The sequence below is a fragment of the Cyprinodon variegatus genome, unplaced genomic scaffold, assembly GCF_000732505.1.
Source record: "Cyprinodon variegatus isolate N-32 unplaced genomic scaffold, C_variegatus-1.0 Scaffold1271, whole genome shotgun sequence".
NCBI classification, from domain to species: Eukaryota; Metazoa; Chordata; class Actinopteri; order Cyprinodontiformes; family Cyprinodontidae; genus Cyprinodon; species Cyprinodon variegatus.
This window is the reverse complement of record NW_015151724.1, coordinates 127575-138994: the sequence shown is the minus strand read 5'-3', so window position 1 is coordinate 138994 and position 11420 is coordinate 127575. Positions and strand designations below refer to the sequence as shown.

Below are 11420 nucleotides of genomic sequence, written 5' to 3'. Positions count from 1 at the left end.
ACTCTCACCCATTGGGTTGAGACTCACACATCTCAGTGTCTTCTCACGCGCTCACTCCTTATCTCCATTTTTCCACGCAAAAAGATGACGGACATTAAAACTCAACTCCATTCCAGTTATTTATATATAAAAATACAATGTTGATAAAAATCCAGTCCACATTTTCATAACAACCTTAGTGCTCACATACGGGGACAGGCCAGGTTCATATCGAGTCTGTAATTTAGCACCAGCCCACCTATTCATTGCTGGACCTAAGCCAGATATTGAAAAAAGACCGGAATTTCCTAGCATTTATTACTATGCCACTTGAATCTTATCTTATTGGACTAAGATCATTCACTTTGTAAAGTAATGAAGCAATGTACTTGAGTAAATATGAATAAACTATACAGCAGCTGGCTTAAATAATCAATATGGAAACTGAGTGTAGGATCAGATCAAATGGTTTGTTTTCTCTTCATCTAGACCTGTTTTTTTTTTTTATCAAGCTTTAATCCTTGTTTCCTCTAATTTAGCCTCATGATTTAGTCCCAGATTTAGTCCATGTTTTGCTCACAAGTAAAATAATTATTGCTCAGTCTAGTTGCATAATCTCCCGTTGGATTGTAGGACTAATTAAACCAACAATAAATTAAACTAACTTCTTAAAGCTTTCAGATATGCCTCACAAACCCATAGGAGATCCACAACAGAAAAGAACCATTGCATTGTATTTGTCAAAAGATCAGCCACTCAAGAAAAGACCAACCACATTCAGATAGGATGTGCAGAACAACTCAGTTATCCAGGATTCATAGAGGAGGAACCAGAGGGATGTATTTAGGTCCATTAAATATGTTTAAAAACTTCACATCTACCAAAATTAAACATCCACAGAAATGCTGTCTTGTGTCATGGTGAGTTTTTATAGAATCTTCAGCCTCCTAGAAGGTCTGAATTGTCAATTGTAAAAATGTAATAATATAAGTTATGATTTTTAATCCTTAGCCTATTTCCAAATATTCATACACAGTGTATTTTGCATGGTTCCTGTATTAGTGCCAGTAATCCAGTAATAACTCATTTGTTTCGCATTGTTTATTTTACTTGAGCTGCATAGAATTATTTATAAATACAGTTGTGAAATTGTTAGTTTACAGTAGATGCAAGTATTTTAGTTGGGCCCATACTTTTAGTTCAGTTCTCTAAAAGTCACCAGAATATAGAAAATAATGTATATTGTGTGAAAATGTTCCTCATAACTACGGATCACTTCTTTTTATTTATTAACATTTACTGCGCTTTAAAAAATTCGGCGTTTTGCCACTTTGTTTCAGTTTAATTCTCTGAAAATCTCACTCAAGGTTTGGTGAAACGTTGGCAGTCCTGGGTTTACCACAATAGATTAAAACCCTGAAATTATGGCTTTAAGTTTCAGTGTGCCAACCCCAGATTTTTAGTGGCCCCATCTGGCCACCCCGATGAAACGTTTCTGGAGTCGCCACTGGGTGGCAGCAAGCTTAACCTAGCATAGCCTTGTTGAAGCACTGAAAGCTGGTTCTGTGCAGGTAGAGGAAGAGAGGATGACTTGTAACCGGGGCGTGTGTCTGAGTAAGGATACATATTTCCTCAAAAAGCTAAATGTTATTTTGTATTAGCTGAAAAAACACAAAACCTTCAGACGTAGAGTCCAAAGGTGATTCAGAAAAAGTCTTAGCAGCTGAAAGATGTGCAGGTGTGCCTTAATATGCATTGTAATACCTATGAAACGTCAAGTGAGTGGCACTGTAAAACTTAAGCGAAAGTATAGAGGGGGAAAAGCAGGTTAGAAACAATCCCTTCTTCTGAAATGAGCATTTGTAGCTCCCATTCCTTCACCTTTTACTAAAAACAGTAATGTCAGGAGGAAAGGAACTCCTGACCGATGTGCTGAATCCAGACGACCTTCAGCCTTCAGGACGTTATTACACAATAGGAATAAATATATAATTAATTTTAAAGGTATTGTGTAGGAATTTCTTGAATTTTTTAAAAGACCCTTCCCTCTCCAAATCTGCGTGCAAGAGCATATGCACGAGCCCATTTCTCCTGTAGAGTGAAAAAAGTATTCAATCGTTCACCCCAGTTAAATAAACGGAGATCGATGGATTTCACTCAGCCAGCACTTATAATATAATACACATATTCAGCCCTATTCTGCCTGGGCAGAGTGCATTCCCTTTACTTACAATGGTACTATACAATAATGGAAAATAGTCAACGTCAAAACAAATCACAGATACTTTGGTTAAACAGAAACGTGTTATGAATAATCCTTGAGAAAGAATCGGGCTTGTTTTCGGAAGAAGCTATGTCTGGTCTACAAACACACTCATGCAAGGGAATTGTGTTGTCAGGATTTGTTTGTGGATTGAGGACCCAAAAGCAGAGGCAGGCAGGCAGAGGTGAATTTTTAGTAGATTTAATGATGAGTACTGAAACAAAGTCCAAAACCGCAGGCAACAGGAATCCAAAATCCAAATGAAAACAAAGTCCAAAAAACAAACGAGAAACCAGGAGTCCAAAAATTCAAAGATCTAAAAAAAACCATGAAAACATAAGTCAAACGTTACCAAAAACCTAGGAGACGAGTAGGAGGAAGACTGATGAGGTTAGACGAGGACCCAGCAAAGAGGAAGTGAACAGAAAGAGCTTTTAAAGGAGACAGAGACAAAGAGAGGGCTAATGAGCAGATAGGAAACAGGTGAGCACAGAAGAAGAAACAAAACATCAGCTAGGGAAAAAGGAGAACACAAGAGCGCAGCAGAGGGCAACAAATGAAAAACCTGGAAGATTGACAATAACTAGAAAATACGACAAAATAATAATTAAACCACTAAGACTATAAAAGATTGAGAAAAGTAAAACTAAACACTCAAAAGAAAACATAACATAACCAAGACTGAAACAGTAACTAGGAATAAACTAGAGAACACAGCAAAATAAAAATAAAACCACTAACACTAGAAAACAAGGAGCAAAGCAAAACTGAACACTTAAGATAAAATACAACAGAACCAAGACTAGGACAGTAACTAAGAAAAAAACAAAGAACACAATAAACTAAGAATTAAACCATAAAAACTAAGAAACGAGGAGAAAAGCAAAACTGGATACTCAAAAGAAAAATATAAAAGAAAACAGAAACCTAACATGTGTTGCCTTGCATTGGAAAAAGACTGAGTGGAAGCTTTTATAGTGACTAAAAAGGATAAATTAATATATAAAGTTTAGACTTAGACAGACTTTATTTGTCATTATGTACACACAAGTGTATACAAAAAAAAAAAATCAGCTAGGGAAAAAGAAATATCAGTACAGCTCTCAAGACATTTTTTTAAAGTGTAGCCTTGGTAAAGGTAAGCAGCAGTAATAATGTAGACTTACGACTGTATAGTTACAGTTCCAAAATTCAGGGATTTATTTTTTTTTTAATATGAAATAAGAGAAATCTAAATTTTCCAACCACACTCCTCATGCACGCTCTGCTTAAAAGTTGCTGTTCTCTTCCCTCAATCACTATATAGAGCGGGGACTATATAGTGGACTCAATGACTGTCTCAAACCGTAGCTCATCACACGTATATGCCTGAAAGCATGCGCAGTAAAAGATAGCTGACTGAACGAGCACGTAGGATGGCCTTACGTAAACATATCACCAGAATGATTGACAATTAGGATGACCACTTATTTTGATGATCCACCCAGAAATAAAAGATTGTCCTCTATACCTTTAAATAGGGACTAAGGCCTTCTGGAAAAGAAGTACTAAAACAAAAGTCACACAAATGTAGTGAACAGCTGAAGCTCTTCATTATAAACCCTCAACATATGAAGATGTATCCAATAGAATGCACGTTAAGAAATAATGTGTTTTTGTTCAACTGTATGAGGTAGGCTGTGCCTGTCGTGCATAAAATTGTAGGCAACAGCATACCTCCTATGCAGCAGATAGAAATGGCAGAAGGCTCCTATGCTAAGTGAATTACAATACGAAGCATCCTTCTTCCTCCTCCGAACTCCTTTCTTTACAGGTTGGTTGAATTAGACTAAACAAGTTTTGCATTACCACTGTACTTTCAACATATATATAAAAAAAAAAAAAACTGGAAATGTAACACATTTGATTTTGCTGTGTAATGTGATTGCCTGATAGCATCTAAATGAAAAAATATTCCCATAATTTATAAAAGTACTTCCCTGCAAAAAAGGAATAAATAAATGTATCTACCATTGTTAAGTTCGTGGATATAAAATGCTTTGTTTGTGGATATCAATGAAGAAAAGGATATAAGGGCTACAGCCTGACCTGGTGAATTGAGGATTATTGGAAAATTGAAAAAATGTAAAATTGTCTCAAACTGTTCTGACAGATCAAGCTAAACTTATATCTTGAAAATAAGAGAAAAAAAAATTTAAGCTGTAGTGTCAGCAACAAAAATGCTCTTCATCACACAGAATAATGAAGGAAAACCTTTTCTTTACAGATGACTCTGTATATCTGTTTGTTGTCAATCACCCTCAGCGCAAAAGCCAGGTAGAGATCTTTCGTTTCATTGAGGAAGACGAACTTGTGCACTTAAAAACTGTTACACACCCTTTACTGCACAGGTATTTATGCTTTCTTCAGTAAATCCTGGTTTACCAAGAGCTATATTTTCAAATATCAATCTTTTTTTCTGCTTGTCTTTGTTTCAGTGTGAATGACATTGTTGCCGTTGGACCAGAGCATTTCTACGCCACAAACGATCGTTATACTGATTATGGTGCAATTCAGCTGCTGATCTTCGTCCTGGGTCTTCCCTTGTGTAACGTTGTGTACTTCAGTCCTGGTGAAGTGAGGGAGGCAGCTGGTAGCATGCAGTCTGCAAATGGGATAAATATATCTCAAGACAAAAGGTTATTTTCAGCCTCCTTTCACCCTTTTCAGCACCTATGTACACACTTTCCTTTAAAATTGCACCTCAGTTAATTACTTAAAAAAAAAAAAATTTCTCCTACTGAAAGGCATGTCATTTAACTGAACAGTATTGCACTTTCAGTTCCTGGTCAGGTCTCCATACCTATGAATCAAATGGAGCTTTGCAGGCTGGCATTGATCATCAGCCTGTGACTTTACCTACACTGAAGTTAAGGAAGTCTAGTTTGCATTTATAATGGCCTCCAACAATTAGAATAACGATTCTATAATACTATGTTTTTATTAAAAGTATGACCTTTTAAACCAAACTTATTTAAAACATTTTTTTGTGTATGTTTAAATAACTTTACAGCCGTTAATGCTGAAATAATTTGACAGATCCATTTTCTTTTTCCCCCAATAGGTATATTTATGTTTCCAATATGCTGGACCATGCTGTGGATGTTTTTGAGCGACTAGACGGAGAACAGTTGGTCTTTGTTAAGGTAAATGTTTTCTGTTGTTGGTAGGGATCTGGATACTTCTGCTTTTCAACAGAGCGTTTCTAACTGCTCCTGGTATTTTAGTTTTCAGTTTGCACCAGAAATCGGTAACTTGAACAATCTTTCTTGATTTTTATCTAAAAAAAGAAAAAAAACATGCAACTTTTTTTTTTGTTTCCTATTTGTTGCTTTTCAAATTGAAAACAATAGCTTGAAATGCTGTGATATGAGTTTTTGCAGAGCTCATACTGATCGTATCTGGTGTACCTTGTGCGTGTTTCTTCTGCACAGTCTGTCCCGGTTGGAACACTTTGTGATAACATCGAGGTAGATCACATGACAGGGGACGTCTGGCTGGGCTGCCATCCAGATGCCACTAAGTTGTCCAACTTTGATCTTAAAGATCCACCTGGCTCTGAGGTCTTTTTATATTTTTACTACTATTGTTTGCTTGATTTTATATTCAACTCTTATTAGTTTACCTACTATTGTTTGCTTGTTTTTATATTCAACCTTAGTTTAACTGTTATTAAATATAAACCTTTCCTGCAGATCATCAAAGTCAAGAACATCCTCTCAGATAAGCCAGTGGTGACCCTGGAGTATGGAGACAACGGCCATGAGCTGATGGGCTCAACTGTCGCCGCTCCCTACGAGGGAAAGCTGCTCATTGGCACAGCTTTTCACAAAGCCCTGTATTGTGATTTAAAATAAACTATTAACACATTCAAATATTATACCAGTAAGGCAGATCCCTGATGTAACAAGGAAACAGTTTCAGGAGGATCGAATAACATCGCAGCTTGTTTTTCCTGGTATTTACACCTACAGAACAGCTTGACACAGTTTAAAACATGTTTTTGGTGGCACTGTATTAGTCCTAAAATTGTGCAAGTCAGTTATTAATACAGTTATGCTGAGACGTTTTTTATGCACCCAACAGAGACAAAATTTGATAATTTCAGACTTTTACTAATTTTTAAATTGTTTTTTTTTCTTCTTTCACACAACAAGCAATGCCAATGAGGTCTAAAAGCAAGAAAAAGACAACTTTGTATTCATTGTGGATTTTCTCCAAGAATTGTACAGGTTCTTATATAAACATCCAGGTTTCTACTTTGTTTGGAGTGTTGAATGCATTTTTTTTTCTTCTTTTCCATGCAAAAAACAAAACCAAAAAAAAAAACAGCAATCTAATTATGCTTCAGTAATAGGAAAATGCATTTGGGCAGTGATCATTAGGCTTCATCTTTGTTTCAGTGTTTTTCTGTATCAGTATTTGTTTCTTACTGACTTAATTCTCACTCATAAAATTATAAACTACAATTTTCTGGAGTTTGGATCCAGGTTTACCTGGACCTGTGGTTCTATAGCTGAGACTGGTTAAAATACAAGTCTTACTGTAACACTGCTATTGTTTGAAATTTTTTTTTTCCACAAATGAAATGTTCACATGCTGTGCTTTATAGCAATCTTCATGTAGTGTAGGTTTACACTGTCGCTATTTGTCAAGTCGTGAGAGTATTATTTGTTAAAAAGCTGATTTAATTAAGGCCAAACTGCCCTGTAGCACACTCCAAAAATGTTCTACCGATACAGACAGACCCAGGAATCTTTTACATTGTTTCCAATAGTATTTACTGACAGGAATTTGAAACATTTTGGTTATATCAGGGCCTAAACTGTTATTTTGTAAAAAAAAAAAAAAAAAATGTTTTCAATTATAAAAAACAACTGATTATATCTGAGTTGTGCTTATATAACAGATTTCATTTGTCGTTACAGTTAAAATAATTGTAAGGTTAGAACAAAATCAGCTATCTTTATTCTGTGGGAATTTACTGTCCTGAGATCTACCAAAGTAAACCAAATAAAAAAAAAACATGTCTACTTTAACAAAGACTTAATTGGGCCACGAAGTGAACAAAGTTGGAAAAAAGTCTCAAATATTTCCCCACACCAGGACCAAGCAAAATTAAAGGACAAGTTAAAATAATAATAAGAAACCTAACAGATACAATAGGCTCTCGCAGCGCTTCGCTACTCGGGCCTAATTATGAAGGTGATTAATAAATGTTGAGAAACTAGTGATGCTGATTTCATGATGGGTTTGTGACGACAAAGACAAATAAGACTAAAAATGTCTTGTTTTTTTTAAGAATCTTTCATCCTTTTTCATCAAGTTCTAATTCCAGATCGATTTCTGCTACCTTAGATATTGTAAATCGGGTCTCCCCACCCTCAGGATGCTGCACATTCTCCTCTTCTGCAACATTTCTGTCAGGTGCCGTGAAGGTGATCCCATCATTTACAGACTCAGAGGAACCATCTTTGTTGTCCTCCTTGTGGTTTATTTTCTCCCATACTTCTGATGTGGGCTCTTTGATATTTCCCTGCCTTGTAAGGTTCTCTTCCTCCTGTTCTTTTTGGTCCACCATGGCATTCGCAAACACATCACTTAAACTGATGTGCCGCTTGTGCCGCGGCGAGTGCTCCAAGGTCCGAATGCTATTGCCCAAGATGTCACTGCAACTCTTGGAGCGGTTTATGATTATGTTTTCCGGGATTTTTTTCCTCTTTTCTTTGATTCCAATCTCTTTGATCACTGTGCTGTAGTCCTCGTCCTTCTCTGAGAGAAAGTCGAAGATGTCGACAACAGTCCGCTTCACTTCTTGACGTTGCTTCTCCTCTTCAGAGTCTGGTTCCTGCTCGTACAAAATTCTGTTCCTGTTCCTGTGCATCCGTTTCTTCTTGAACACTTTATGAGCTTCCACAACCATGTGGACATTCCAGCTGAAGAACAAGGACAGCCATGCCAGTCCCATGTACATCCATACCTCTGCTAAGACTCTGTAGAGTTTGGGATACTCGATATCAGGATTTACACCTGAAATGAGGCAATGAGCTGTTAGAAGTCCAATTCTTTTCAAATTTCACATTCATACCAAAAGTCTCACCTGCCACATAATCTCCAAAACCAACGGTTGTGAGTGTGATGAAAGAGAAATAGATCCCTTCCAGATAGCTCCATTCTTCCATAAACATGAAAACAATTGGAGGGATAACCAAATGCACCAGCAAACCCCATAGGAGGAATATGGCCGTACATGTCAGCTGGACTTTTTTCTGTTAAAGACAGTACAGAAAAAATATAGTAACAACGTTTTATATTCAGCTTTGTCATGTTTGTGCACAAAAGGATTTCACTTTACTTCCTCTTTTCTCTGAAAACTATATACTATATAAACAATTTCACAAAAGATAAGTACATGGTTTAAATGTAAGGATCGGGAGCTGTAAAGGAATTATTTTGATCAAAGTGCATTTATGCAGATATATGGTCTAGTCAAAGTCCAGAATCAAATCCCACTGAGAATCAGCTGCATGCCTTACCACTGAAACACCCTTTTTTATGAGAATCCCAGACAGCCGTTTGGCTCGGTCTCCAAAGAAGGAGCCCAGTGTACTTATCCACACCAGGCAGAGAGGGATCCCGCACAAGCCATACAGGATGCAGAACACGCGACCACCTTCTGTCTTGGGAGCAACATTACCATAACCTTAAGATTAAAAAAATAAAAAAAAGAATAAAGCAGAGCAGAGAGGATACCTTCAGTATAGTTTACAAACTGTTTATGAACGTACAGATAAGGTAGAAACCAGATTTATTAAAGTTATTAAAGTTTGTAGCTGGAGATGTTCAATAGATGAAGTTACAAATTACAAATTTAGCATCATCACTCGCAGTTCTAGTTCAAATATGCAAGGGAACCAGGGTGGGGCAAGTGTGTTTTTTGTTTTTTTTTCATGAGGGAGCAGAATATAATAATAATTCACACATTAAATCAGATTTCTCTGTACTGACTTGTGAGGAATACATTGAATTCCATTCATTTCTAAAACCTAACCGGAACCCTTCATAACTAACCCTAATCCCAACCTTAACTGAATTTACACCTTAGTACTAAACTTTACACCTAACCCTAAAAAAGCATTTGTATTCATGTAGTGCAGGCATTGGTCTCCATGATGTGCTGTATTTTATGGAAAACGTAAGAAATACACGCCCACTCACACACACAAAAACGTCATTCAGTGCCAAGGCTACAGGCTGACCCAGGCTTAAACCTGACTGCATTTTCTAAATTGTTTTTAAATGGACTGTACGGGGAAAACGTTAAATTGGTCAAAGGGATGAATCTGTTACAGTCTTATCTGTCAGCACGAAATCCATCCATCCATTTTCTGACATGCTTTATCCCAAGTGGGGTCACAAGGGGTGCTGGTGTCTATCTCCAGCTTTCTACGGGTGAGACGCAGGGTAAACACTGGACAGGTCACCAGTCCATCGCAGGGCAACACAGAGACAAACAACCATTCACACACACACTCACACCTAAGGAGAATTTAGAGAAGCCAAATAACCAAACAGTCATGTTTTTTTTGGACTGTGGGAGGAAGCCGGAGTACCCGGAGAGAACCCACAACTGCTCAGGGATAACATGCAAACTCCACGTAGAAAGACTCCAGGCCGGGAATTGAACCCTCAACCTTTTTGCTGCAAGGCAGGAGTACTACCCATTGTGCCCCCAGCACATAATCATCAGAAGAAATTGATTTGATCAAAAATTGTACATTTCATAAATAAGCGTATTTGCTCGTAGTTTAAGCAGGTAAATCAGACTTTCTATTGAAGAAATTTGTATATATGCAGTCAAAAATAAGATAGTGGCCTTTTTGTTTCATATTTTATATGTAAACCATCTAATTTGATTGACAAATCCTCTAACTCACTTCCTCAAATCAAAAGCATTATACAGTTATTACAGGTAGGCTTTCAGTACAGGGGCCCCTGGCTGAAGAACCCCTTCTAGAACCGCCCTTTAAAAAATAGACTTATATAATCAGTTGCAGCTAAATTATATTCAAACTAAAATAACTAACCTACAAAAGAGATTATATTCTTAGAATCAGGTAAATAAATGCATTTCTATTAACCCAAATGGTTAAAGTAGCTTAGTTACACAGCAGTAGGAACATATGGGTGTAATAAATACCTATAGTGGTGACGATGGTGGCAGCAAAGATGACAGAATTGCCCCAGTCCCATGTGTTGTGGCGGTTGTTTCCAGTGATTGCCACACCTTGGCCTGCAGCCTCAGACGCTATCTGTGAGATTAACACATGAAATTGAATCATTGGCGTAAATATCGGTAAGCAGTTGCTTACGGGCCCCCAGCCTCTTAGGGGACCTTTAATGACACCTGATAGGACCCCTTCTCAATTACAGATGTAATGGTGTGAAAAATTCCTCTTAAAGGGGAATGCCGTTTTATTATTTTACATTGGGCCCTTGATTTAACGTTATTACATCATGTTCTACTCACCCATATGAGTTTTGTGTCTTTTGGAGCTGTTCTGAAGATATTCGGTTTTGTTATATCCAAATAATGTCTTCGTATGGGCAAACGACTTGAAGGCAAAAACTAAACTGTTCATAATTTATTCTTTATGGTACGCCAGCATTCATAACATGTAGGCGAATCACTATCTTTTAAAAACAAAGCGTAGTGTGTATGACGTCATCCGCGCCCGCCGGCTACCGTTCATTCATCCTGTCCGCTGAACTGCTGCTAGTTTTACTCACATGCCTGGAAGATGTCTAGTGCTACTACCACAGATGATCTCGCTCTCTAAATGGAATTGAACGATTCAGATTAGCTCGCCGAATGAATGGAAGGGCTAGAGCAGAGCTGCCTGTGGCCCGGGCTGCCTGTTAGGACTCCAGTCCGGCGCGCTGATGACATCATACACACTCCGCTTTGTTTTTAAAAGATATAAATATAAAAAATATAAATATAAAAAATATAACCGCAGATGTCTGGAGGACATTGATTCGCCTACATGTTATGAATGCTGGTGTACCATAAAGAATCAATTATGAACAGTTTAAAGGAATAGTACAACCAAAACATGATTAGCCTTCATTTTCTACT

The 11420-nt window shown here is 37.3% G+C and overlaps 2 protein-coding genes across 2 annotated transcripts in view; one reads left to right on the top strand and one right to left on the bottom strand.

The window, feature by feature from the left end:
- Nucleotides 1-6535, top strand: part of LOC107102544 (serum paraoxonase/arylesterase 2-like) — a 9559-nt gene extending 3024 nt beyond the window's left edge. Inside the window, exons 5-9 of the mRNA XM_015401907.1 lie at nt 4509-4632; nt 4720-4920; nt 5346-5427; nt 5716-5844; nt 5977-6535. Coding sequence (XP_015257393.1) covers nt 4509-4632; nt 4720-4920; nt 5346-5427; nt 5716-5844; nt 5977-6138 — 698 coding nt within the window. The 3' untranslated portion in view covers nt 6139-6535. The remainder of the gene's footprint in view (nt 1-4508; nt 4633-4719; nt 4921-5345; nt 5428-5715; nt 5845-5976) is intronic.
- A 43-nt stretch (nt 6536-6578) lies between these two features.
- Nucleotides 6579-11420, bottom strand: part of LOC107102543 (potassium channel subfamily K member 5-like) — a 6437-nt gene continuing 1595 nt past the window's right edge. The window contains exons 2-5 of the mRNA XM_015401906.1: nt 10482-10593; nt 8818-8984; nt 8382-8550; nt 6579-8311 (exon numbers count right to left, since the gene is read on the bottom strand). Coding sequence (XP_015257392.1) covers nt 7590-8311; nt 8382-8550; nt 8818-8984; nt 10482-10593 — 1170 coding nt within the window. The 3' untranslated portion in view covers nt 6579-7589. The remainder of the gene's footprint in view (nt 8312-8381; nt 8551-8817; nt 8985-10481; nt 10594-11420) is intronic.